The sequence below is a fragment of the Mustelus asterias genome, unplaced genomic scaffold, assembly GCF_964213995.1.
Source record: "Mustelus asterias unplaced genomic scaffold, sMusAst1.hap1.1 HAP1_SCAFFOLD_1430, whole genome shotgun sequence".
Classification (NCBI taxonomy): Eukaryota; Metazoa; Chordata; class Chondrichthyes; order Carcharhiniformes; family Triakidae; genus Mustelus; species Mustelus asterias.
Genome location: NW_027591375.1, coordinates 3,798 through 30,475, shown reverse-complemented (window position 1 = coordinate 30,475; position 26,678 = coordinate 3,798). Strand labels below are relative to the sequence as shown.

At 50.4% G+C, this 26,678-nt stretch overlaps 1 protein-coding gene across 1 annotated transcript; it reads right to left on the bottom strand.

Moving 5' to 3' along the window:
• Positions 1-426: 426 nt before the first annotated feature.
• On the bottom strand, positions 427-26,104 carry LOC144488271 (serine/threonine-protein kinase WNK3-like; the record flags this gene model as incomplete). Its single annotated transcript, XM_078206313.1, has 7 exons — positions 427-2,450; positions 7,381-7,571; positions 10,842-11,041; positions 12,008-12,582; positions 13,164-13,282; positions 23,245-23,344; positions 25,275-26,104. Coding segments are annotated over 7 exons (2,324 nt in total), but the record flags the coding sequence as incomplete, so codon positions are not given.
• Between the last annotated feature and the right edge of the window lie 574 nt (positions 26,105-26,678).

Here is a 26,678-nt window from a genome sequence, read left to right as displayed (position 1 = left end):
GGTACAGAGACACAAAATCGAGGTAACTTCTTACTGTGTTCACCCCAGTCCAACACTGGCATCCCCACATCGTGTCATATCCCAGCAGCTTTGCACAAACTGCCTGGTGATGATTTTTAAAGCATTCAGCCTCAATCCCCGGCTACATTCGGTTCCCTGAGTCCAAACTACTGTCTCCACCTGACGAAGGGGTTGTGCTCCAAAAGCTTGTGGCTTGTGCTACCAAATAAACCTGTTGGACTTTAACCTGGTGTTGTTAGACTCCTTACTGCCCAAACTACTTAAGCACTCAGGTCAACAAGGTTTAAACTCAGGAAACGTGGAGAGACAGAGAGGGGAGGATGAGGGAATGTCTTACGCATCATTGCAGGCATTTACAGGCCAGTGTCCCGTCCCCCCCCCCCCCCCCCCCCCGGGCGCCCCCTCTTGGCGACCTGCTCTGTAAAGTCATCAATGCTGGGATCCTCTCTCTGCAACTGAAACCCGAGTCGGAGGTTGGGGGTGGGGGTTGTTGTGCGTTACATTAAGAAGAGCTGAGGCAGTGCGGTGAAGACACGCAAGACGTCATTCACTGAATATTTGTGCAGTGGTGATTGAAGAGCTGTATGGAGAGCCCGTCAGCAAACTCTGCCCTTCTCCCTACACACATCGCCCCCCCTCTCCCATATTTTCTAACACCTGTGCATCCCCCGGCTTATCTCTTCAAGTGCTCCCCCCACCCTTGCGGTCATGAATTCAAGTGTTGACGATAAAGCATGTTGCTGAAACATGGCAGCCCGGCTCCAAACGGAGTCAATGCAGCTGCAGGTAAAAAGCTACACTCTCAGAATGCAATTATAAAAATAACTCTCACTGTAACAAACTCAAGAGGGTGGGTTTTGTTTTATTCCACCCCTGCCCCACCACCACTGCCAACTCCAGCATGGACCTTTGTGAAATAGCTGGCATTTTAAATCATTCCTGAAGAATAAAGAGGAAGGTGACACGCCACGAGAGACTGACAAAGAAAGCGAGGGCAGAAGAAAATACCTGGGAACATGAACAGCGCGCACTCTGGGTGCACACACAGTCTCAGTACAATAACAACATCCCTTTCAAGTAAGTAAATATTCACAACACGATGCTGCGGCGGAATTTGAGCAGGTATGCACGGGGGTGGGGGGGAAGGGGAGCAGGGAGGGTGTAAAGCGTCCACAGAAGGTTGTAGTCCACACTGCTGGCTGCGTGTTGCCCTGGCATCTCCTGCACAGCCGCTCCCGCTCCGCCATCCACGATGTCTGTAGGTTGACACCTGCCGTGCATGGTGTTTCAGCCAGAGTGAGGTCCGAGCTCTCCTCCTCGCCCGCTCTCGCCTTCAGCCCCGTCCCCAAGTCCGAGAGGGAGGGACACCCGCATGACATCCCACTTCACCCCGGGAGGTGGGCAAGTCAAGTCGGACCTCTGGCCCGGGCACTTCCCGATGAATCCTGGCACACACAGTCGGCTCTTGGAGCGGTGGGAGGGGGAGCGTGACGCTCAAGACAAAGCCAGACACTCGACTCCCTCGGGTCAGGTGGAGATATAGCTGCTTTAATTCACAAGTTGCCAGGCCTGGACATAAAAGTATTTATAACCACCCCCACCCCACGTGTCCTCGGGAAAGAACATGCTCTGTGCTTCTGCAACTCTCAGTTCCTCCCCGTGTTAAAATGGCAGCTCGCTCTCTCTTTCTCATCCATTGGCCCCATTTATTTGGGATGGGGTGCTGAGGGAAATGGGGGGCAAAAATTATTCAAACCTAACGACCCCCCCCCCCTCCCCACCACTGTATCCTCTCCCCCATAGCCTTTCAATTTCCGAGGGCCCAGCCCGCAGAATGGCCATTTGTGAAGGCAGGGGGTGGGAGGGGCAATCAGTTGAGGTGAGGGGGGCAGGAAAGGGGCAACTCCTCCATCTGTCTCAGGCGAAGTCCATCGGGCTGGCGGAGAGGTGCTGGGTCGGGGGGAGGAATGGCAGTGGTTATGAGAAAACCCTCTGAAACGCTGCGGTTGGTTGCGTGGCCTCAGGTTCTCCGTCCATCTCAATGCATTCGCTGTTGGCTGATGTTGCAGCAGGTGTGAAACCACGACCGCCCCCCGCCCCCCTCCCCCATTTGGGTCACCTTACTTTGACCATGGAGGGGCGGTGGGGGAACCCTGCAATGGAAATGTCTGCACAGCACCTGCTCCTCCCCCCCCACCGCCGGCGAGATGCTGAGGCAGTCCTTGTGAGGGGGTGCTCCCGGAAGGCTGGCTCTGGTACGTCCCTCTGGCGATCCCAGCGTACTGGCACAGGTTCTGGAGGGGGTAGGGGGCCACCGTGCCCGGGAACGAATTCGATGGGGGGATTGCCGGCGGCAGCGTGGTCTGTTGTGTCCCCTGACCTTGCGATCCAGACCCAATCCAACCAACAGTGCAGGTTTGGGAAGCTCCCTAGGAAGGTGGGGGCAAAGGGGAAAACAAAACAGGGAGTGCGTTAGTAGGGAAGGGAAGAAAATACACAGGATAAAGGAGGAGGCCATTCAGCCCCTCAAGCCTGCTAAGCTTTTTAAATTTAAAGTTTATTTATTAGTGTCACAAGTAGGTTTGCATTAACACTGCAATGAGTTACTGTGAAAATCCCCTAGTTGCCACATTCAGCACCTGTTTGGGTACACTGAGGGAGAATTTAGCACGGCCAATGCACCCTAACCAGCACATCTTTCAGACTGTGGGGGTAAACCGGAGGAAACCCACGCAGACACGGGGAGAAAGTGCAGACTCCGCACAGACAGTGACCCAAGCCGGGAATCGAACCCGGGTCCCTGGCGCTGTGAGGCAGCAGCGCTAACCACTGTGCCGCCCTTCAATAATATCATGGCTGATCTATGTGCATTTCCAGTTCCGCCTACCCTCACATTCTTCTAAACTCCACTGAATATAATCCTTACCGACTTCGTCTCTCCTCATAATGACAGACCTGCCATCCCAGGAATCAGCCTGGTAAACCTTCGCTGCACGCCCTCTATAGCAAGGACATCCTTCCTCAGATAAGGCTTTCTTTTGTGTTGGGCAAATGGGGGGGCGGGGGGTGAGTTGTAGAGGGCAGTACACGTGTAGGCGCCAACCGTGTTTGGGCACATTAACCTTTAGAGGAAGGGCTGAGGAGTGACAATACTCATTGCTGATATCCCTCGTGTTGTTTCTGATTCTGACAATCACCCTCATTGGTGTCCTCTGGTTCTCGACCCTTTTGCCAATAGGAACAGTTTCTCCTCATCCACTCTGCCTAGATGCCTCATGATCAAATCGGCCACTCAATTTTCTCCTCTCCAAGGAGAACAGGGACAGCACGGTGGCACAGTGGTTAGCACTGCTGCCTCACGGCGCCAGGGACCCGGGTTCGATTCCTGGCTTGGGTCCCTGTGTGGAGTTTGTACGTTCTCCCAGTGTCTGTGTGGATTTCCTCTGGGTGCTCCGGTTTCCTCCCACTGTCCAAAGATGTGCAAGTTGGGTGGGTCGGCCGTGCTAAATTGCCACTTAGTGTCAGGGGGTCAAGCTAGGGTAAATCCATGGGGTTATGTGGATTGGGCCTGGGTGTGATTGTGGTCGGTGCAGACTGGATGGGCTGAATGGCCTCCTTAGGCACTGTAGGATTCTATGATTCTAACAGCCTGACTCTCAATCTATCCATGTAACTGAAGTACCTCAACACTATAATCATACTCGGGAATCCTTTCCACACCCGCCCCTCACATCCTTCCTCAAATGTGATGCTCAGAACTGGACACAATACTCCATGTACTGGACTTAATCCAGTACTTCGCAATCCAGGATCTTAATGGAAAAATATTCATTGCTTACTGAATATTTAAGAGTCAAAAATAGGGAATTTATTGGCTTCTAGAATCTACTTTGCTTTTGAAAAGCATATTTAAATTGATGAATCTAACGGAAGGTCACAGGCCTGACATGTTAACTCTGTTCCTCCATCCACAGATGCTGCTAAACTTGCCGAGCATAAAAACAGATCTGACCATTATCACACTGTTGTTTGTGGGATCTTGCTGTGTACCACTTGACTGTCACAATTACAACTATACCAATGCAAGTTCTTTTTTCTCAGCACAAGGTGGTCCTGACCCACAAAGACCAGCAAGGGACAAGCTGACTTTTTCTAAACAGTTTCATTCACCTGAGCGGCTCAATCTGGCACATGCGACATGTGATAGTGGGCAGAGGGAAAAGTAATCACCGAACTTTGGGCATTACGTGTGTGGTGATCCATTTTGGCAGATCCAATGGGATGAAGCAGCAGTATAATATGAAGGGTACCATTCTTAGCAGTGTAGAGGATCAGAAGGACCTTGGGGTCCGGGTCCATAGGACTCTTAAATCGGCCTCGCAGGTGGAGGATGCAGTCAAGAAGGCGTACGGCGTACTGGCCTTCATTAATCGAGGGATTGAGTTTAGGAGTCGGGAGATAATGCTGCAGCTTTATAGGACCCTGGTTAGACCCCACTTGGAGTACTGCGCGCAGTTCTGGTCACCTCATTACAGGAAAGATGTTGAAGCCATTGAAAGGGTGCAGAGGAGATTTACAAGGATGTTGCCTGGATTGGGGGGCATGCCTTATGAGGATAGGTTGAGGGAGCTTGGTCTCTTCTCCCTGGAGAGACGAAGGATGAGAGGTGACCTGATAGAGGTTTACAAGATGTTGAGAGGTCTGGATAGGGTAGACTCTCAGAGGCTATTTCCAAGGGCTGAAATGGTTGCTACGAGAGGACACAGGTTTAAGGTGCTGGGGGGTAGGTACAGAGGAGATGTCAGGGGTAAGTTTTTCACTCAGAGGGTGGTGGGTGAGTGGAATCGGCTGACGTCAGTGGTGGTGGAGGCAAACTCGTTGGGGTCTTTTAAGAGACTTCTGGATGAGTACATGGGATTTAATGGGATTGAGGGCTATAGATAGGCCTAGAGGTGGGGATGTGATCGGCGCAACTTGTGGGCCGAAGGGCCTGTTTGTGCTGTGGCTTTCTATGTTCTAATACAGATAGTGGGAGCCGGTGCCCTTCTCCGTTGGCTGCCAGGCTCCGAGCTACCACGGAACGTGGACACCATACCTCACAGTACCGAAAGCCCACACACACACACTGGGCTGGCATTGCCGAGGAGCTGGTGCTCAGTGCTATGCGAGTGGAACATTATTCGCCAAAAGTCCCCGGCTCCGGAGCAAAGGGTCCATAGGCAATGGACGCAGGCCACCCGTAGTGGAGGGAGACACAAGAGGAACACAGGGATGACTCTGGAACGCAGGTTGACCCCCTCGAGCCCTGCTCTGCTATCCAACAAGTTAAGTCGGCTGAGCTGATTGTGGCCTCAGGTCCACTTTCTGATCTCTTCCCTCACCCCCCTATAACCCTCAAGCCCACCTTGTTGATCAAAAATCTGTCCCACTCCTGTTCAAATGTACTCAATGAGCCACAGCCCTCCCGCCACCCCCCCCCCCCCCCCCCCCCCCCCAGGTGGGGGGGGAAGAGAATTCTACAGGATGACCACCCTTATAGAAGAAATTCCTCCTCATCTCCTTCTTCAGTGGGAGAGAGACCCCCTTATTCTGAAACTGCGCCCCCCCATCCCTCTCTGCCCACCGGATCTGGATTTTCCTCCCCACAAGGGCTGAAACATCCTTTCAGCATCCACAATATCACCTCGCCTCCAAATCTCGCATTTCAATAAGATAATGAGCAGTCCCTTTCCGTGGCAGAATTTGAGGATGATACTAAACTAGGTGGGAAAGTAGGCAGTGACGAGGATATAAAGATTTTACAGACGGATATAGATAGGCCAGGAGAACGGGCCTAAATTAAGCAGATGGAGTTTAATGTGGATATGTGAGAGATTATCCATTTTGGCCGAAAAAATATGAAGACAAATGACCTAAATGGACAGCAGATTCAAAATGCATCTGAGCAGAGGGATCTGGGTGTCTTCGTTCATGAATCACAGAAAGTCGGTTTGCAGGTGCAGCACGTAATAAAAAAGGCAAACGGAATGTTGGTATTTATTGCAATGGGACTGGGATATAAAAGTAGAGAAGTGTTGTTGTAATTGTACAGGGTGTTGGTGAGACCACATCTGGAGTATTGTGTCCCGTTTTGGTCTCCTTATTTGAGGAAGGATGTTGCGGCATTGGAGGCAGTTCAGAGGAGGTTCACCAGATTGATTCCGGGGATGAAAGGGTTGACGTATGAGGAGAGATTAAACAGTTTGGGCTTGTACTCGCTGGAGTTTAGAACGATAAGAGGGGATCTGATCAAGGGATATAAAATATTAAAAGGGATTGATAAAATGTAAGTTTATTTATTAGTGTCACAAGTAGGCTCACATTAACACTGCAATGAAGTTACTGTGAAAATCCCCTAGCTGCCACATTCAGCACCTGTTTGGGTACACTGAGGGAGAATTTAACATGGCCGATGCACCTAACCAGCACAAATCGAACCCGGGTCCCTGGCGCTGTGAAGCAGCAGTGCTAATCACTGTGCTACCCTGTAAATGTAGACCAAATGTTTCCCCTTGTGGGGCAAGCTCGAACGAGAGGTCCCAGGTATAGATTGAGAGGTGATTTAAAACTGAGGAGGAGGAGGAACTACTTCTCACAGAGAGTGGTGAATTTTTTCAGAGTGGACAAGGAAGAAGGTTATCCAAGTCTACAACGGGATCGTGATCAACTGGGCCAAGGTATCGCAGATGGAGTTTATTTCCGATAAATGCATGTCCGGTTGCGATTTCCGGCTTGAGTGACTGTGCGAAGTTTGCACATTCTCCCCGTGTCTGCGAGGGTTTCCTCCGGGTGCTCTGGTTTCCTCCCACAGTCCGAAAGACGTGCTGGTTAGGGTGCATTGGCCGTGCTAAATTCTCCCCCAGTGTACCCGAACAGGCACCGGAGTGTGGCGACTAGGGGATTTTCACAGCAACTTCATTGCAGTGTTAATGTAAGCCTACTTGTGACACTAATAAATAAACTTTAAATTTAAAATTTATCAATCCCTTTTAGAATTTTATATACCTCGATCAGATCCCCACTTATCCTTCTAAACTCCAGCAAAGTACAAATTGTTTAATCTCTCCTCTCTGCCCCATAGCAAGGTGGAGTTTGAATTGTTGAATGGTTTCAAGGAAATAGGTACATTTCTAATTTAAAAAAGGGATTCGGGGATATGGGGAAGAGGTGGGGAGGTGGGTTTGAGACCAGGGAGAGATCAGCCATGATCTGATTGAATGGCGGAGCAGGCTCATAGTGCTGAATTGCCTACTTCTGCTCCTAAATCCTATGTTGCTATAATTCGCGCGGTAGGTCTTTCCCCGCCTCCCTGTTACTCACGTCACAGAGTTGATGCCAGCTCTCCAGGTCCTGACGGGTCTGAATCTGCCGGATTTCGTTCAGGCTGGGTTTCAGGCTGGCGACCCCAATCCTCTCCTTGGCCCAGTCGTCCACCAGCTTGTGCAGGTCGTCTGTGAATGTCCCCTTCTTGGTGCCAGCAGTCTGCTGGGAGTCCGTGCAGTAAAACGACCCTGGGAGGACGTGGGGAGGTTGGGGGGAGGAGGTGGGGAGGGAGGGACGGAGGGACAAGTGTCAGCTGGCCAGCCCGGCAAATAGTGCACCCCAGCAAAGAACCCCAGCAACTTTGCGGATGACACCAAAGTTGGCAGTGTAGTGGACAAGAAAGAAAGTTACTAAGTCTACAATGGGATGGTGATCAACTGGGCCAGTGGGCCGAGGTATGGCAGATGGGGTTTATTTCCGATAAATGCGGGGTGTTGCATTTTGGTAAGACAAACCTGGGCAGGACTTACACAGTTAATGGTAGGGCCCTGGGGAGTGTTGTTGGACAAGGGGACCTAGGGTGCAAGTACATAGTTCCTTGCGCTCCTGCCAAGGCTAGACAGGATAGTGAAGGTGGCGTTTGACACACTTGCCTTCATCGGTCAGAGCACTGAGTATAGGAGTTGGGACGTTATGTTACAACTGTACAAGACATTGGTGCGGCCACATTTGGAATACTGCGTACAATTCTCGTCACCCTGCTATAGGAAGGATGTTATTAAACTGGAAAGGGGGCAGAGAAGATTTACAAGGATGTTACCAGCTTTTGAGTCATAAGGAGAGGCTGGATAGGCTGGGACTCTTTTCCCTGGAGCGTTGAAGGGGGGGGCGGGGGGGTTATAAAATCGTGAGGGACATAAATATGGTGAATAGCCAAGGTCTTTTCCCCAGGCTCGGGGAGTCCAAAACTAGAGGGCATAGGTTTAAAGAGAGAGGGGAAAGATTTAAAAGGGAGCTAAGGGGCAACTTCTTCACGCAGAGGATGATGTGGATATGGAATGAGCTGCCAGAGGAGGTGGTAGAGGCGGGTAGAATTACAACATTTAAAAGACATTCAGATAGGTACATGGATGGGAAAGGTTTAGAGGGGTATGGACCCAACATAGGCAAATGGGACTAGTTCAGATTAGGAAACCTGGTCGGCATGGACGAGCTGGGCCAAAGGGCCTGTTTCCGTGCTGAATATCTCTATAACTGGAGAAAGGAATGAAAATTGCCTCCTCCTAAAAATGGGAGATTTTCACTGTACAGGAGGCAGCCATTGAGAGATCTGTCCGAGGACATCAAAGGTTACTGGGGGTAGACGGGAATGTGGAACCTAATGATCAGTCGTGACTTTACTGAATGGTGGAGCAGGCTTGAGGGGCCGAATGGGCCACCGCTGCTCCTATTTCACCCATCTGTGCAATTTCTTCACCCAGAAAGTGGTGAATGTGTGGAATTCACTCCCATAGAAAGTAGTTGAGGCCAAAACATCTGATTTCAAGAAGAAATTAGATATAGCTCTTGGGGCTACAGGGATCAAGGGATATGGGGGAGAAGGCGGGTGGGGGGGTGGAAAATCAGGATATTGAATTTGATCAGCCATGATCATAATGAATGGCTGAGCAGGCTCGAAGGGCCTCCTCCTGCTTCTAGTTTCTATGTTCGAGGCGGTTCCCAAGTGACAATCAAAGTGTGAGGGCAGGCGGCAGTGGTTAGTACTGCTGCCTCACAGTGCCAGGAGCCCGGGTTCGATTCCAGGCTTGGGTCATTGTGTGGGTTTCCTCCGGGTGCTCCTGTTTCCTCCCGCGGTCCAAAGATGTGCGGGTTAGGTTGATTGGCCATGCTAAAATTGACCCTAGTGTCGGGGGATTAGCAGGGTAAATGTTTGGGGGTTACAGGCATAGGGCATGGGTGGGATGGTGGTCGTACAGACTTGATGGCACGAATGGCCTCTTTCTGTACTGTATGGATTCTATGAAGTACAGAAATGTCAAGCTGCAACAGCAGAGGGACCTCATCAGAGGTTGGGGGATTTAAGACTGACGATGGGGACATTGAGGGAGTTTTCCCCAGCCTCTGGCGTGTGCTCCCACTGACCTTGCGTGACAACAGTGTGCAGCCAGATTGTATTTGTGGCTGTTTGTCTGTGCTTGTTCCCTGTGAATCCAATACTTGGACCCCTTACCATTGCACATCGATGCCTGACTAAGCCCTGGGTTTAGATATGGTGCTTGGGGTGAAGGGGATCAAAGGATATGGAGGGATGGTCGTCGGATCAGGCTATTGGGTTGGGTGATCAGCCATGAATGAATGGCAGAACAGGTCAAATGGCTTCCACCTGCTTCTAGTTTCTATATTTCAGTGTCTGTTCCACACACAGCACAGGAACAAGCCTCCCCTTCCAACGTATACTCAGTGCCACTGCCCCACACCAACCTCCTCCCATCTCTATTGTATCTGCCTCCACCACCACCCCTGGCAGCGCGTTCCAGACACCTACCACTCTCTGTGTAAAAAAACTTGCCCCTCACATCTCCGCTGAACTTTCCCCGTCTCACCTTAAGTGTGTGCCCCCTAATATTAGACATTTCAACTCTGGGAAAAAGATTCTGACTGTCAACCCTATCTGTGCCTCTCATCATTTTATATTCTTCTATCAGGTCTCCCCTCAGCCTCCGCTGCTCCAGAGAAAACAACTCGAGTTTGTCCAGCCTCTCCTTATAGTCCATACCCTCCAATCCAGACAGTATTCTGATAAACCTCTTCTGCACCCTCTCCAAAGCCTCCACATCCTTCCTGTCATGTGGCGACCAGAACTGAACGCAAATACATCAACACCTTTCACCTCGACCTTTTCCCGAGCAAGTTCCACATCCTCCCCACTCTCTATGGCACAGTGGTTAGCACGGCTGCCTCACAGCGCGAGGGACCCAGGTTCGATTCCCGGCCTTGGGTCACTGTCTGTGTGGAGTCGGCATGTTCTCTCCGTGTCTGCGTGGGTTTCCTCCGGGTGCTCCGGTTTCCTCCCACAGTCCAAAGATGTGCTGGTTAGGGTGCAGTGGCCGTGCTAAATTCTCCCTCAGTGTACCTGAAAAGGTGCTGGAGTGTGGCAACTAGGGGATTCACACAGTAACTTCATTGACGTGTTAATGTAAGCCTTACTTGTGACACTAATATAAAAACCTCTCTGGGTGAAAACATTTCTCCTGAATTTACCCCCCCCATTGGATTTATTAGCCACTGTCTTATGTTGATGGTGCAACCCTTCCACCCCACCAAGTTCTGGTCTCCCCCCTCACTCGCATCCCCCCGCCCCCCACACCCACTGCCCCTCAACTCTCACAAGTGGAAACATCTTTCTATCGAAACCCCCTTTCGTCATTTTAAAGACCTTGACACACACTTTTTAAAACCACCGGCGGCATCGGTCCACATGGCCACAGGCAGAGGGGATATTGCACCTTGGTGCTTACCTGTACTGGTGGGAGTGCTGCTCAGGGAGTGGGACTTGGCGCTGCGGAGTTTGCTCTTGGCTGACCTCTGCCGCCGGCTGGGGGGAGAGTAAGCCTGCAGGGAGCCATCGCACAAATCCCTGGGCATGCGGAGTCGCTCGTACAGCTCCTGGAGCTCCTGATTTTGCTGGGCCTGGAGGTACACAACTTCCTTTATGTGCCTGTTTCACAGAGAGAGAGAGAGCGAGAAGGTCAATACATCACACTAAAATGTTCCCCCTCGTAACCCACCCCTCACTCCACTGACTGTGTCACTCACCTTCACTATTCCAACGCTTTACCAGAAAGCTTCTGTCAACATGAGCCTGTCCGAAACGACTGTGCCCCAGCTAACGCCAAGACCCATCCACCTGTCACCTCATTAACCAGTACGCACTCCCTTTTAAAACCCATCCATGTCTCGCCCCTCACTATCTCTGTAACCTCTTCCAGCCCCTACAGCCCTCCCTATCTCTGTAACCTCTTCCAGCCCCTACACCCCTCCCTATCTCTAACCTCCTCCAGCCCCTACACCCCTCCCTATCTCTGTAACCTCCTCCAGCCCCTACATCCCTCCCTATCTCTGTAACCTCCTCCAGCCCCTACACCCCTCCCTATCTCTGTAACCTCTTCCAGCCTCCACACCCCCTCCCTATCTCTATAACCTCTTCCAGCCCCTACACCCCTCCCTATCTCTGTAACCTCCTTCAGCCCCTACACCCCTCCCTATCTCTGTAACCTCTTCCAGCCCCTACACCCCTCCCTATCTCTAACCTCCTCCAGCCCCTACACCCCTCCCTATCTCTGTAACCTCCTCCAGCCCCTACACCCCTCCCTATCTCTGTAACCTCCTCCAGCCTCCACACCCCCTCCCTATCTCTATGACCTCTTCCAGCCCCTACACCCCTCCCTATCTCTGTAACCTCCTCCAACCCCTACACCCCTCCCTATCTCTGTAACCTCCTGCAGCCCCTACATCCCTCCCTATCTCTGTAACCTCCTCCAGCCCCCTACACCCCTCCCTATCTCTGTTACCTCCTGCAGTTGTTCACCTCCCTGTTCTGATGGATCAGGAAGAGGGAGCAAACGTCGCTGTGTCCAGGTCAGCATCCCTGGATCACCACTGCCAACCAACCTGCTCGACTTACTTCTCCCTCAGACTCTGCAGCTCCCGTTTTAAGTCCTCGTCCTCCACATCTGACTCATCATCGCTGCTCATGGGGGAGGTGGGTGAGTTGCAGAGCATCATGTTGTGCTGGTGTGGCCACTGACCCTCCTCCAGCACCAGCCGGCTGCCCGGGCACATCCACTCACCGGTCTCATCGGTGTGGCTGACCGGAACGGACAGTTCGCTCTCAGTGCTGGGCTGCTTGCAGACGGCACCGCCCCGCCGGATGTCTTTCAGCCACTGGCTGTTGGCGGACTGGAGGTTGCCACTGGTGCCCATTGGTCTGTCTTCCAGCTCACATGCACTGGCGACTTCGGGGAGGACCTCATCGTCGTACCAGCTGGGCGGCAAAGGCAAGGGGCCGTCCATCGTGTCAGACCCACTGTCCCATGTGCCACCGGCTAGGAAGTGCCCTGCCACCTCCTGCGGTGCCGGTTCCTGGGGGCCAGGGGCCATCCCTTCCTTCGTGTCGGCTGTCAGGAGGTTGAGGGCGGCGCAGCTTTCCAGCTCAGCTGGTGGGATGGCTCCTTCAGGATGCAGGGTGGCCGCAGACACCTGAGGCAGAACAGGGGGAGAGAGAGAGAGAGAGAAAGAGGGTTGTTAGACTGTCTCAACAAAAGCCGATCACAGAGCAGAGCCCCAGAGTGCCCTCCCCACAATGCTTCTTCCTGCTCACGGTGCATCCATCTCCAGTGCTGCAGCTGACAGGACAGCAGACCCCACATTACAATCAATGGAACCTAAACAACGCCATTTCACAGAAGGAAGGTAATTGGCCTTTTCTGAAATCAGCTGACCCCAAAGAGCAAAAGACAGACTTTTTCTGAGTCGCATCACCATTGTAATTTAGGAAACCTGTCAGCCAATGAGCACAGCAAGATCCCTCAAGCAGCCACGCGATGTTAAGCGGACAATCTCTTTTCAGGGATTGGTCGAATGAGAAGCATCTGCTCTTTTAAAGATGCTCCTTAAAATCACTTTTAAGGGGTTTTTGGTCTCACGTCCCAGTGTTCAATGTTGCTGATTACGCCCCTGTGAAGCGCTCCTGTGACGTTTTATTGCAGTAACAACAGCACGCAGGCGAGTCGCGGCTCTCACGCTGCGGCAGTCTGAAGGAGCTCCAAACAAACACCCACCTGAAAGCGCCCGGCCTGTAACTGCATGGGGGACTGGCTGTCTGGGAAGACGCTGAACGAGCTGCCTTGATCCAGCTGTGATGGATCGACTCCTGCCCTGGTACTCCGACTGTCTCCAGCTGTACCAAGCACAAAGAAATTAAAGAGGGGGCAAGGAATGGCCACCAGCAAGCACAACAGGCAGAATGCAAAATTTGATTGGTTGTGGGGTGGGGGGGCGGGGAACCCATGCCCTTTGGAGAAATTCGGCGACAGAACGTGAGGGTTTAGGACTGGAACGACACACCTGTGAAGAAAACACAGCGTGGGTGCTCCTGGGTCAATAATAGGATCCTGGTGGCGGGCACTCATAGAATCCCCACAGTGCAGAAGGAGGCCATTCAGCCCATCGAATCTGCACTGACAACAATCCTACCCAGGCCCTATCCCAATAACCCCATGCATTTGTCCTAGCTAGTCCCCCTGACATGAAGAGGCAATTTAGCATGGCCAATCCATCTAACCTGCACATCTTTCAGACTTGGGAGGAAACTGGAGCAACCGGAGGAAACCCACGCAGACACGGGGAGAACGTGCAGACACCACACAGACAGTGACCCAAGCCGGTAATCGAACCTGGGTCCCTGACACTGTAAGGCAGCTGTGCTAACCACTATGCCACTGCGAGTGGGTCGGCCGTCCTGACCGCTTGCCCCTCTACTGCGGCTATGTTCCTGCCGGGTGTCCCTGGAAAGAAAGCACACTGTCAGCCAGCACCATGCCCACAGGCCACGCAGGAGAACCGGGTGCATTGGCCACCTTCAACCACATGTTTTAAGTTTCCTTGGAGATTGTTTACTTTGATGCAGCAGGGAACCCACAGTTGGTTGATTTAGTTTATTTGCTGAACGCAAAGAATCACCATGTGGATGCAGCACAGGGGAGGCCATTCGACCCATCTTAATACGTTATCCAGAGGCTGGGGGGTAATTGGGCGGGGGAAAGCTAAGCGTTACCTAGCCTGCTCCTTTAAGGCCGCAAGATCTAATTCCTACAAGCTGGCACATCTAATCACCCTCCAATTCCTCTTGGGCAAACCTCTGGAACAACTGGAGAACCACCATTCTCTCCAGGGAATGGCAGCGACTGGTAAATTGCTGCTCTCAGATTAAGGTCAGAAGATGAAGCAAAAATCAAACGCTCTCATCTAAACTCTTGCCTACACTTTCATGTGTTTACAGAGTCTTAAAGATCCATTGTCGCTGCCTCATGTTCTGCGCGTACAAATCTGTCACAGAGAGTTCCCAGCTGACTGGCCCTGCCTATATTTAACTGTACATGTACATTGTGGATCAGACTCAGAGCTAATACTCCTGCTACAGCTTCTTGTGGACTTGGCAGGTACAGCTGGCGTTTATAGTCGGGAATCCTGGAAGAGGGAACTGTTGTGGGAATACCAGCCACTCGCACAAACATGCATCAGTGAATGATCCAGGGGTCCAAAGAAAGAGAAAAGGGGATACAGCAAGAAGCACATGGCAACCACAAGGAAATTACATAATAATTTCTCAACATTCTGTATATCAAACACTCCCAGGACAGGTACAGCACGGGGTTAGATACAGAGTAAAGCTCCCTCTACACTGTCCCCATCAAACACTCCCAGGACAGGTACAGCACGGGGTTAGATACAGAGTAAAGCTCCCTCCACACTGTCCCTCATCAAACACTCCCAGGACAGGTACAGCATGGGGTTAGATACAGAGTAAAGCTCCCTCTACACTGTCTCCCATCAAACACTCCCAGGACAGGTACAGCACGGGGTTAGATAGAGAGTAAAGCTCCCTCTACACTGTCCCCCATCAAACACTCCCAGGACAGGTACAGCACGGGGTTAGATACAGAGTAAAGCTCCCTCTACATTGTCCCCCATCAAACACTCCCAGGACAGGTACAGCACGGGGTTAGATACAGAGTAAAGCTCCCTCTACACTGTCCCCATCAAACACTCCCAGGACAGGTACAGCACAGGGTTAGATACAGAGTAAAGCTCCCTCTACACTGTCCCTCATCAAACACTCCCAGGACAGGTACAGCACAGGGTTAGATACAGAGTAAAGCTCCCTCTACACTGTCCCTCATCAAACACTCCCAGGACAGGTACAGCATGGGGTTAGATACAGAGTAAAGCTCCCTCTACACTGTCCCCATCAAACACTCCCAGGACAGGTACAGCACGGGGTTAGATACAGAGTAAAGCTCCCTCTACACTGTCTCCCATCAAACACTCCCAGGACAGGTACAGCACGGGGTTAGATAGAGAGTAAAGCTCCCTCTACACTGTCCCCCATCAAACACTCCCAGGACAGGTACAGCACGGGGTTAGATACAGAGTAAAGCTCCCTCTACATTGTCCTGCATCCTTCTGCATTGTAGGGATTCTATGATTCCAAGACTCTCCAAGAAAGCATCTTATCCAGGCTCTATCCCCATAACCCCTTATATTTACCCCACTAATCGTCCAAACCTGCACATCGTTGGGCTTAAGGGGCAATTTAGCATGTCCAATCCACCTAATTGACACATCTTTGGACTGTGGGAGGAAACTGGAGCACCCGGCAGAAACCCACGCAGACACGGGGAGAACATGCAGACTCCACACAGACAGTGACCCAAGCCGGGAATTGAACCCGGGTCCCTGGCGCTGTGAGGCAGCAGTGCTAACCACTGTGCCGCTCTATAGGGATCAGGCTGATCTGATTGTGGCCTCAACACCACTTTCCTGTTTGTCTCCATCATCACCCCCATTATCGCTGACTCGCTTGTCCATCAAAAATCTGCCTGACCCGACCTCAAATATATTCAATGACCTTAACCCCAACACCCCACTGGGGAAGAGAATTCCACAAGTTCCCAACCCTCTGAAACTTCTCCTCACATTCATCTTAAATGGGGGGCCTTATCTTTCCAACATGCTCCTAAATTCTGGATGCCCCCACGAGGGGAAACATCTACCCTGTCAAGCCCACCCCCACCGGATCTGAAATGTTTCAATAAGATAGCCTTTCACTCTTCTAAACTCCAACGAGTAGGGGATCAACCAGCTCAACCTTTCCACATAAGGAAATCTTAAGGAGCAGCACAGTGGTTAGCAATCCTGCCTCACAGCGTCAGGGTCCTGGGTTCAATTCCCGGCGTGGGTCACTGTGTGTGTGGAATCTGCACATTCTCCCCGTGTCTGTGGGGTTTCCTCCAGGTGCTCCAGTTTCCTCCCACAGTCCAAAGATCATAGAATCCTATAGTGCAGAAAGAGGCCATTCAGCCCATCGAGTCTGCACCAACCATAATCCCACCAGGCCTATCCCCATAACCCCACCAGGCCTATCCCCATAACCCCATGTATTTACCCTGCTAATCCCCCTGACACTAAGGCCAATCAACCTAAGCCGCACATCTTTTGACTTATGTTTTATTTTATTCATTCGTGGGACATGGCCATCGCTGGCTGGGCCAGTATTTATTGCCCATCCCTAGTTGCCCTTGGAGGGCATTTGAGAGTCAACCACATTGCTGTGGGTCTGGAGTCACATGTAGGCCAGACCAGGTAAGGATGGCTGATTTCCTTCCCTAAAGGACATTAGTGAACCAGATGGGTTTTTCCGACAATCGACAATGGTTTCATGGCCATCAGTAGATTCTTAATTCCAGATATTTTTTATTGAATTCAAATTCTGCCATCTGGCGTGGCGGGATTCGAACCTGGGTCCCCAGAACATTAGCTGTGTTTCTGATTAAACTCCAGTGATAATACTAGGTCCCTTGTGGGTTAGGTTGATTGGCCATACTAAATTGCCACTTAGTGTCAGTAACATTAGTAAGGTAAATATGTGGGGTTATGGGGATTGGGCCTGGGTCTAATTGTTGTCGGCACAGGTTCTCCTTCTGCATTGCAGGGATTCTATGATAACCTTTCCAGTGCAAGCACGATGGGCTAAAAGGCCTCTCTTACTCTGCCCTGATTTTTAAGTGGTTGGGTAAGACAAACCCCTTCATCCAGGTCAGGCAGCAGTGATGGAGCGAGAAACAGAGTCAATCTTTCAGTGCTATACACTGTGCCACTGAGCCTGAGATTGTTGAGCATTCTCCCTGCTGATATTTAGGCCCTCCCTGCCACCCCTACCCTGAGGGGCAGAAAGGCCTCCCTCCTTTCCCCATCAAACATCCTGCCTGTACGGAGATGGGAAGCGTCTGAATTTCCCGATCTTGCCGGTCCTTCATGCGCCCTCTTGGTTTCCAATGCGGCCTTCAGCACAAACCTGAAGCATCATCATCCCCAGTTCACTTACTTGATGCAAGTAAAACAAAAACTGTACTGCTTTACACACAAACCAGTTCATCAAAGTGTGGACGCTCGGCAGAGCCTGACGTGTACAGCAGCTTTGTTTGATTTAAAAAAGACATACTCGATAAACAACTGGGAAATCTCATCTTGGTTAAATATTGCAAACCATTCTCAAACCTGCCAGACAATCACCACACCTGATACTGTGGCTTTAAGAAATGTATTGTCATGGTGTTTCTCTGCAGGTTTTGTCGGCACCGTGTTGTCTGTAGCTGGTGTCCTCTAATGGTTACTGAAACAATATTATGGACATCGTGTTTATTTTTAATCTGGGCAGTGTCCTGAGGTTTTATGACCCTTTTGGAATCAAAGAACAAAGAACAGTACAGCACAGGAACAGGCCCTTCGGCCCACCAAGTCTGTGCCCACACAGTTGCCTTTCTATTATCTTGCCTCTACGTGGTCCATATCCCTCTATTCCCTGCCTATTCAAGTATCTATCCAGATGCCTCTTGAATGTAGAATCTGCTTCCACCACTTCCTCTGACAAAGCGTCCCAGGCATTCACCACCCCGTGAGAGAAAAACTTGCCCCTTACATCTCTTTTAAACTTTCCCCCTCTCACCTTCAACCTACGCCCCCGAGTAATTGGCTCTTTGACCCTGGGAAAAAGACTCTGACTATCCACTCTATCCAAGCCTGTCATAATCTTGTAAACCTCTATCAGGTCCCCCTCACCCTCCAATGCTCCAATGAAAACAATCCAAGTTTGTTCAAACTTTGTTCATAGTCCATATCCTTCAAACCCCAGGCAACATCCTGGTAAATCTTTTCTGCACCCTTTCCAATGCATCAACATCCTTCCAGTAATGCGACAACTAGAATTGTACACAATACTCCAAATGCAGCCTAACCAAAGTCTTATCCAGCTGCAGCATGATTTTCCAATTCCTGTACTCAATGCCCCGACCGATGAAGGCCAGCGTGCCATACACCTTCTTGACCACCTGAGTTGCCACCTTCAGGGAACCGTGGATCTGCACACCTAGATCCCTCTGTATGCTAATATTTCTAAGGGTTCTACCATTTACTGTAAACTTTCCTTCTGCAGTAGACCTTCCAAATCGCATCATCTCACATTTCATAGAATCCCCACATGCAGAAGGAGGCCATTTGGCCCATCGAGCCTGCACTTGACAACAGTCCCACTCAGGCCCTATCCCCACAACCCCACATATTTACCCTGTTAATTCCCTTGACACTAAGGGGCAATTTAGCATGGCCAATCAACCTAACCCATACATCTTTGGGACAGTGGGAGGAAACTGGAGCACCCGGAGGAACCCCACACAGACACGGGGAGAACGTGAAAACTCCATACAGTCACCCAAGGCTGGAATTGAAACCGGGTCCCTGGTGCTGTGAGGCAGCATTGCTAATCACTGTGCCACTGTGCACCCTCTCCGGGTTAAATTCCATCTTCGGCCCAGGTCTCCAGATGATTTATATCCTGCTGCATCCTCTGACAATCCTCCTCACTATCTGCTACTCCCCCAATTTTTGTATCATCTGCAAATTTACTAATCAGACTACCTGCATTTTCCTCCAAATCATTTATATATATTACCAACGACAGAGGCCCCAGCACGGATCCTTGTGGAACACTGCCTGTCACAGCCCTCCAATTAGTAAAGTACCTTTCCACTGCTACTCTCTGCTTTCTATGCCCAAGCCAGTTTTATATCCATTTTACCAGCTTAACTCGGATCCCTATGACTTCACCTTCTGCATCAGCCTGCCATGAGGAACCTTATTGAAGGCTTTACTAAAATCCATGTTTACAACATCCACTGCCCAGCCCTGGACAATTTTTCTTGTCATTTCCTCAAAGAATTCAATCAAGTTTGTGAGACACGACCTCCCCTTCACAAAACCATGCTGCCTAAAGCTAATAAGCCTATTCTCTTCCAGATGTGAATACATCCTGTCCCCAAGAATCTTCTCCAATAATTTCCCCACCACTGATGTAAGGCTCACAGGCTGTAATTTCCCAGATTCTCTCTTCTGCCCTTCTGAAACAGAGGAACAATGTCAGCTACTCTCAATCCTCTGGTACCTCGCCTGAGACTAAAGAGGATAAAGATTTTGGTCAAGGCCTCAGCAATTTCTTCCCTCGCCTCTCTCAGTATTCTGGGATACACCCTCTCTGGCCCTGGGGACTTGTCCACCTTAATGTTTTTCAAAACCTCTAATACCTCCTCCCTTTTTATCTCAACATGTCCTAGAATGTCAACATCTCCTTTCTACACTCCCCATCCACCACATCCTTCTCCTTTGTGAATACTGATGCAAGGTACTCGTTAAGGACCTCCCCCACCTCATCTGGCTCCACACACAAATTCCCTCCACCACCCCTGAGTGGACCTACCCTTTCCTGAGTTACCCTCTTCTTCCTTATATACCCATAAAAAGCCTTGGGATTCTCCTTAATCCTGCCTGCCAAGGACATTTCATGGCCTGCTTTTTGTCCTCCCAAGTCCCTGTTTAAGCTCTTTCCTGCTGTCTTTGTATTCCTCAAGAGCCTTATCCGCTTTCAATTTCCGGAAATTTGTCTGCCCCCTCCTTGTTCACTCAGCTCACAATCTCTTTTGTCATCCACGGCTCTCGAATCTTGCCATCTTTATCCTTCATTTTTACAGGGACATAGATGTCCTGAATTGTTAACAACTGACTTTTAAAAGACTCCCACATATTGGATGTGGATTTACCCTCAAACAGCCGCCCCCAGTCTACATTCCCGAGCTCCTGCCCAATACTGTTGTAGTCAGCCTTCCCCCAGTTTAGTACTTTCACTTTGGGACGACTTCTATCCTTTTCTACAAGGATTTTGAAACTTATAGTATTATGAAACTTATAAACTTATAGATCACTGTTCCCAGAATGGTCGCCCACTGAGACATCAATCACCTGTCCGGGCTCGTTTCCCAGAACCAGGTCTAACGGAGCCCATCCCGAGTTTGACAATCTTGGACACACTGAACAAACTCTGCCCCGTCAAACCCCTGGCACGACAGAAATCCCAGTCTACGTTGGGGGAGTTAAAATCACCCATCACAACAACCCTTTTGTTTTTACATCTTCCCATAATCTGCTGACATATCAGTTTCTCCACCTCATGCTGGCTGTTGGGAGGTCTATAGTACAACCCCAACAGTGTGATTGCCCGCTCCTGTTCCTGAGTTCTACCCATATGGCCTCACTGCATGATTCTACCAAGGTGTTCTCCCTCTGTCCAGCTGTGACATTCTCCCTAATCAGTAAAGCAACGTCCCCACCTTTTGTCACCCTCTCTATCTCGTCTGAAGCATCTAAATCCTGGAATGCTAAGCTGCCAGTTCTGCCCTTCTTTCAGCCAAAGCTCCATAATTGCCGCGACATTATCGTTCCATGTAGTAATACAAGCTTTAAGTTCATCCACCTTACCTGTCGTGCTCCTTGCGTTAAAGCAGACATCTCAGACTATCTGTCCCATTCTATTTTGTACACTCTCCGTGTTTTATTTCTCTTAACCTTACTGGGCCCATTCACTGAGTTCTCCACAGTCTCTGTACTGTGGCCCTTTTTGAATTTTGTCTTTGGTTTCTCTGCCTTTGACTTTTCCCCTCACTGCCTTTTGTTTCTGTCCCCACTTTTCCCTCTGACTTCCTGCATCAGTTCCCATCTCCCTGCCACATTAGTTTAAATCCACCCCAACAGCACTAGCAAACACTCCCCCAAGGACATTGGTTCCAGTCCTGCCCAGGTGCAGATCATCTGATTTGTACTGTTCCCACTTCCCCCAGAACCAGTTCCAATGTCCCAGGAATTTTAATCCCTCCACCTTGCACCATCCCTCAAGCCACATATTCATCTTAGCTATCCTGACACTCCCACTCTGACTAGCACGTGGCACTGATAACAATCCTGAGATTACTACCTTTGAGGTCCAACTTTTTAGTTTAACTCCTAACTCCCTAAATTCAGCTTGTAGGACTTCATCCTGTTTACCTATATCGTTGGTGCCTATATGCACCACGACAGCTGGCTGTTCACCCTGCTCTTCCAGAATGTCCTGCAGCCGCTCCGACACATCTTTGACCCTTGCACCAGGGAGGCAACATCCCATCCTGGAATCTCGTTTGCGTCTGCAGAAACACTGTCCATTCCCCTTATATTTGAATCCCCTACCACTATGGCTCTGCCACTCTTTTTCCTGCCTCCTGTGCAGCAGAGCCAGCCACGGTGCCATGAACCTGGCAGCTGGCACCTTCCCCTGGTGAGCCATCTCCAACAAATTGTTGGGTGAAGAATGATTAACAGGTCAGGTGAGACCTGCATGGAGTGTCTTTTTTTCCACAGTAAGGTGCAGGGCTTTAGTTCCATTTTTGTCAGAAGCTGTTTGGACTTAACAGAAAACAGTGTTTCTTGTCTCTCTCTGGAGCGAGAATTCTGCTCTGAGTTGCTAGCTAGAAGCTGGAGGCAAGCAATGTTGCTATCTCTCTCTCTCTCGAGGTGTGCTGAAAGTTCCAAGACTAGGAAGCTTCAGCATTTTTAATTCAACATCCAAAGGACTGATTCACAGCAGGTGTTCCAAAGCTGCAAAGTCCAGCATCACATGAGCATACATGCATGTTGCAGCTATATATAACCTTAGTTCGGCCACTTTTGGAGTATTGCGTACAGTTCTGGTCACCACACTACCAGAAGGATGTGGAAACTTTGGGGAGAGTGCAAAGGAGGTTCACCAGGATGTTACCTGGTCTCGAGGGTGTTGGCTATGACGAGAGGTTGAATAAACTAGGATTGTTTTCACTGGAAAGTTGGAGGCTGAGGGGAGATCTGATAGAGGTCTACAAAATGATGAGAGGCACAGACAGGGTGGATAGTCAGAGGTTTTTTCCCCAGGGTGGAAGTGTCAAATACAAGGGGGCACAGGTTTAAGGTGAGAGGGGGAAAGTTTAAGGGAGATGTGCGGGGGAAGTTTTTCACGCAGAGAGTGGTGGGTGCCTGGAACGCGCTGCCAGAGGAGGTGGTGGAAGCAGGAACATTAACAACATTTAAGAGGCATCTGGATGGGTGCATGAATAGGGAGGGAATAGAGGGATACGGACCGAGTAAGGGCAGAAGTTTTTTTTAGTTTAGGCAGGACATCATGATCAGCACGAAGGGCCTGTTCCTGTGCTGTATTTTTCTTTGTTTTTTCTGTGCCAAGCCTAGATGGAGGTCTATGTTTGTGGGGGTTGTTTGATTTGGAGTAGTATACTTAGCTGTTAAGGTTTATACAATATTATAGTTAGGGTTTATTTTTATATATAATTGGTACAAGTTATTGCCAATGTTGATCATATTTTAACTGTGTTCTTAAATAAACTTTGTTTGATAAAAGCTTCCTAGTGGGTCGTTTGAATCATACCTGGAGTGAAACACCTTCTGCTCAGCAATGCCAAATTCAAAATGCAAAACCTATGGTCTGGGCTGACTTCATAAAACACCTTGGAGTTTTCTGAACCTGGCTCATAACAACGGGCTGTGAGCCAACTCCTCACTGCCTGCCGTGTTATACACTACCTTTACGGGCTGACGATCTGTCGAATAAGGCGACGGGGTGCAACAACTTTTCAGCCCATCTTTTCATTTTGATTGTCCAGGATTTTCTACACAAATCATTTTTGACATTTGAGCTTGCATTATGACTAGAATAAGTTAGGCCATGATATCCACCTCCAGTCTGGTGCTGAGCAATTCCGCCTTGCGGCTGTAAGACCTGGGTCCCGGTGTCTGATGGCTCGGAGATGCTTTTCTCCAATTGCTGTAGGGGTTGCTGAGGAAGGGGAGAAAGAGGGAAAACAAAAGTGAGGCTGGTTAGAAAACAGGCAAGGGCAGCTCAACCATGATTAAGAAGGGGAGGCAGTGGCACAGTGCGAATGTCACGAGGCCAGGAAACCAGGGACCCAGGTTAAAGCTCTGGGGGACACGGGTTCAAATCCCACCACGGAATTTAAATTTGATTAATAAATCTGAAATTATAAAGCTAGCCTCAATAACGGTGACCGTGAAACTACCATCGATTGTTTGTAAAAAAAAATCCATCTGTTTTACTTGAGGGAAGGAAATCTGCCATCCTTACCTAGTCTGGCCTACATGTGACTCCAGATCCACAGCAACGTGGGTTGACGTGAACTGTCCTTCTGAAAGGGGGAATTAGGGATGGGCAACAGATGCTGATCCTACCAGCAATGCCCAGACAACCCTGACACAATGAACAAAACAGGAAGGGACAACGACTTTAAAAATGATGAGCATTCTAGCAGACTACACTTGGGCCACAAGGGGCAAGCAGTGGTCAGCATTGTTGACACGTCACTAACTGAGGAGGAAGAGGTACAGCTGCAGGGAGTTCCCTTGCAATTCTGGTCACAGCTTTTTGGACAAGGTGACAGAAAGGAAACTTCACTCGCTGACAACCCCACAAGGCCATTGGGGATTTTTTAAAAACTCAGAGTGACAAAAGGCTGGGAGAGATCCAGTGTCAGGTTAAGCCAGTCAAGAGCAGAGGACAATGGCCCCACGAGTGACTATTTGATTTGATTTGTCACATGTCAACCCACTCGAGAACAGCTTCTTCCCTGCCGCCATCAAATTTTTGAATGGGCCTACCTTCTATTAAGTTGATCTTTCTCTACACCCTAGCTATGACTGTCACACTACATTCTGCACCCTCTCCTTTCCTTCTCCCCTATGTACTCTATGAACAGTATGCTTTGTCAGTATAGTGCGCAAGAAACAGCACTTTTCACTGTGTCCCAATGTGATTATTGTCACAATATATGTGACAATAATAAATCAAATCATGTACTGGGATACAGTTAAAAAAAAATTTCTTGCACACGATACAAAGCATCCATTCATAGAGTACATAGGAGAGGAAGGAGAAGGTGCAGAATGTAGTGTTACAGTCACAGGGTGTAGAGAAAGATCCACTTAATGCGAGGTAGGTCCATTCAACAGTCTGACAGCAGCAGGGAAGGAGCTGGTCTTGAGTTGGTTGGTACGTGACCTCAGACTTTTGGATCGTTTTCCCAACGGAAGAAGGTGGAGGAGAGAATGTGAATTTTTGGGGGCGGGGGGGGTGGGGGCCGAAGGCAAAAGGAGAAAACATAACAATCCCAAGGTGCGCGCCCGCGCGCACCCACGCACGCACAGGAAAGTGCTGATATCAGATGTGGAGAGGATAAGTTTAAAGTTTATTTATTAGTGTAATAAGTATGCTTACATTAACACAGCAATGAAGTCACTGTGAAAATCCCCTCGGTGCCACACTCCGGTGCCTGTTCGGGTACACTGAGGGAGAATTTAGCACGGCCAATGCACCTAAACAGCACGTCTTTCAGACTGTGGGAGAAAACCGGAGCACCCAGAGGAGACCCACGCAGACACGGGGACAGCATGCAGACTCCACACAGACAGTGACCCAAGCCGGGAATCGAACCAGGGCCCCTGACACTGAGAGGCAGCAGTGCTAACCACTGTGCCACCCAAGAGTTGGCACTGACACACCCCATGGTTGAAGAGCCTGCCACCCATCAAAGATTGGGGTTCACCCGTCACAGGTAGACACCCTGCAGGCTCCCCAGAGGACTGTGCCCAGTGAGAGTCACAACGGAGCAGGGAGGAGGGGGGGGAAAGAGAGGCAGAGATGAAGGCGAGGGCAATTTCGATGCACCGTGACACGGGGAGATGGCACCACTCACCTTCTCCACGGGATCAGTGGACAAACACGCAACAAGCGTGGCGTCTGCCTCCTTGATGGCCTCGGTGCTCACAGAGGGGAGTAACGCTGGCTCGTGTGGCGAGCAGTGAGTGACTTGTTCCGTCGATGCCGCAGGTTCCACTGGTGCTGGCTGGGGTAAGGGAGTGGTGGGGTCCACCGCCGCAATGGAGTCTGGGTGGGGCTCTCCGGTGGTGCCGGCCACCGTGGTTTCGCTGGAGGAGACCGAACGGGGCGACTCAGTGCCCGGGGCCACAGCCTGCTCGCGTGTGGTCTCAGTGGCACCGGGCAGCCCGCCGTGCTCTTGGTACAGCAGTGTGCGGAGCTTTTCGTCCAGGGTCTTGATGCGGTTGTCGGCGAAGTCGACCTTCGGGGGCCTTTCGCTGTCTGACTCGGGCACGGATGAGGGCTGGGTGGCCCCCTGCTGCGGTGACTGCGCCGTAGCGCCCAGCTGCTGGAGGCTGCCTGCTGCGGTGGCGGGGACCAACCCCTCCAGCTGGAGGGCGTGCGACGGGTCAGGAGCCCCCAACCCCTCGGGAGGGGGATCCGCCTCAGACTGCGGGGGACGGGCAGCCTGTCGGAGTTCGAGGGTCACCGGCTGGTGACTGACGGCGCCTCGGTCTGTTGGTGGGCAGTCGTCACAGAAGGAGGACGAGGATGAGGAGCTGCAGGATGTAAACCTACGGGGAGGTGTCGCTGACTGATCAGACTGTACTGAGACGATGACTGAACTATCCAGTGGAATCTGCTTGATGTCTTCCAAGGAGTTGGATGTTGTCAAATGGATCATCTCGTGGCTCAACTTTTCTGCATCTGTGAGGATCAGCAGACAAGAAAGAGTAAAATTCGAGGATGCCAACTGGTTTAAAGAGAGCTCCAATCCCATCGCTTCACCCAGACTTAAATCCAGCCCAGAACAAGGAACTTGGAGCCTCCTTGGATTTTTGGGAATCTCGTGAGAAATCAGATTAAAATCTCTCTCAGTTTGTTCGGTGAATTCTGCTGCTGCGGAAAATTATAACACTGGCGTACCACAAAAGGGCCACAGCGATCCTCAAAAAGTTGGAGATGAGGCAAACTGTTGCGTGGGTATGAAGGGAACCTTACTCTGTATCTAACCCCGTGCTGTACCTGTCCTGGGAGTGTTTGATGGGGACAGTGTAGAGGGAGCTTTACTCTGTATCTAACCTCGTGCTGCACCTGTCCTGGGAGTGTTTGATGGGGGACAGTGTAGAGGGAGCTTTACTCTGTATCTAACCCTGTGCTGTACCTGTCCTGGGAGTGTTTGATGGGGACAGTGTAGAGGGAGCTTTACTCTGTATCTAACCCCGTGCTGTACCTGTCCTGGGAGTGTTTGATGAGGACAATGTAGAGGGAACTTTATTCT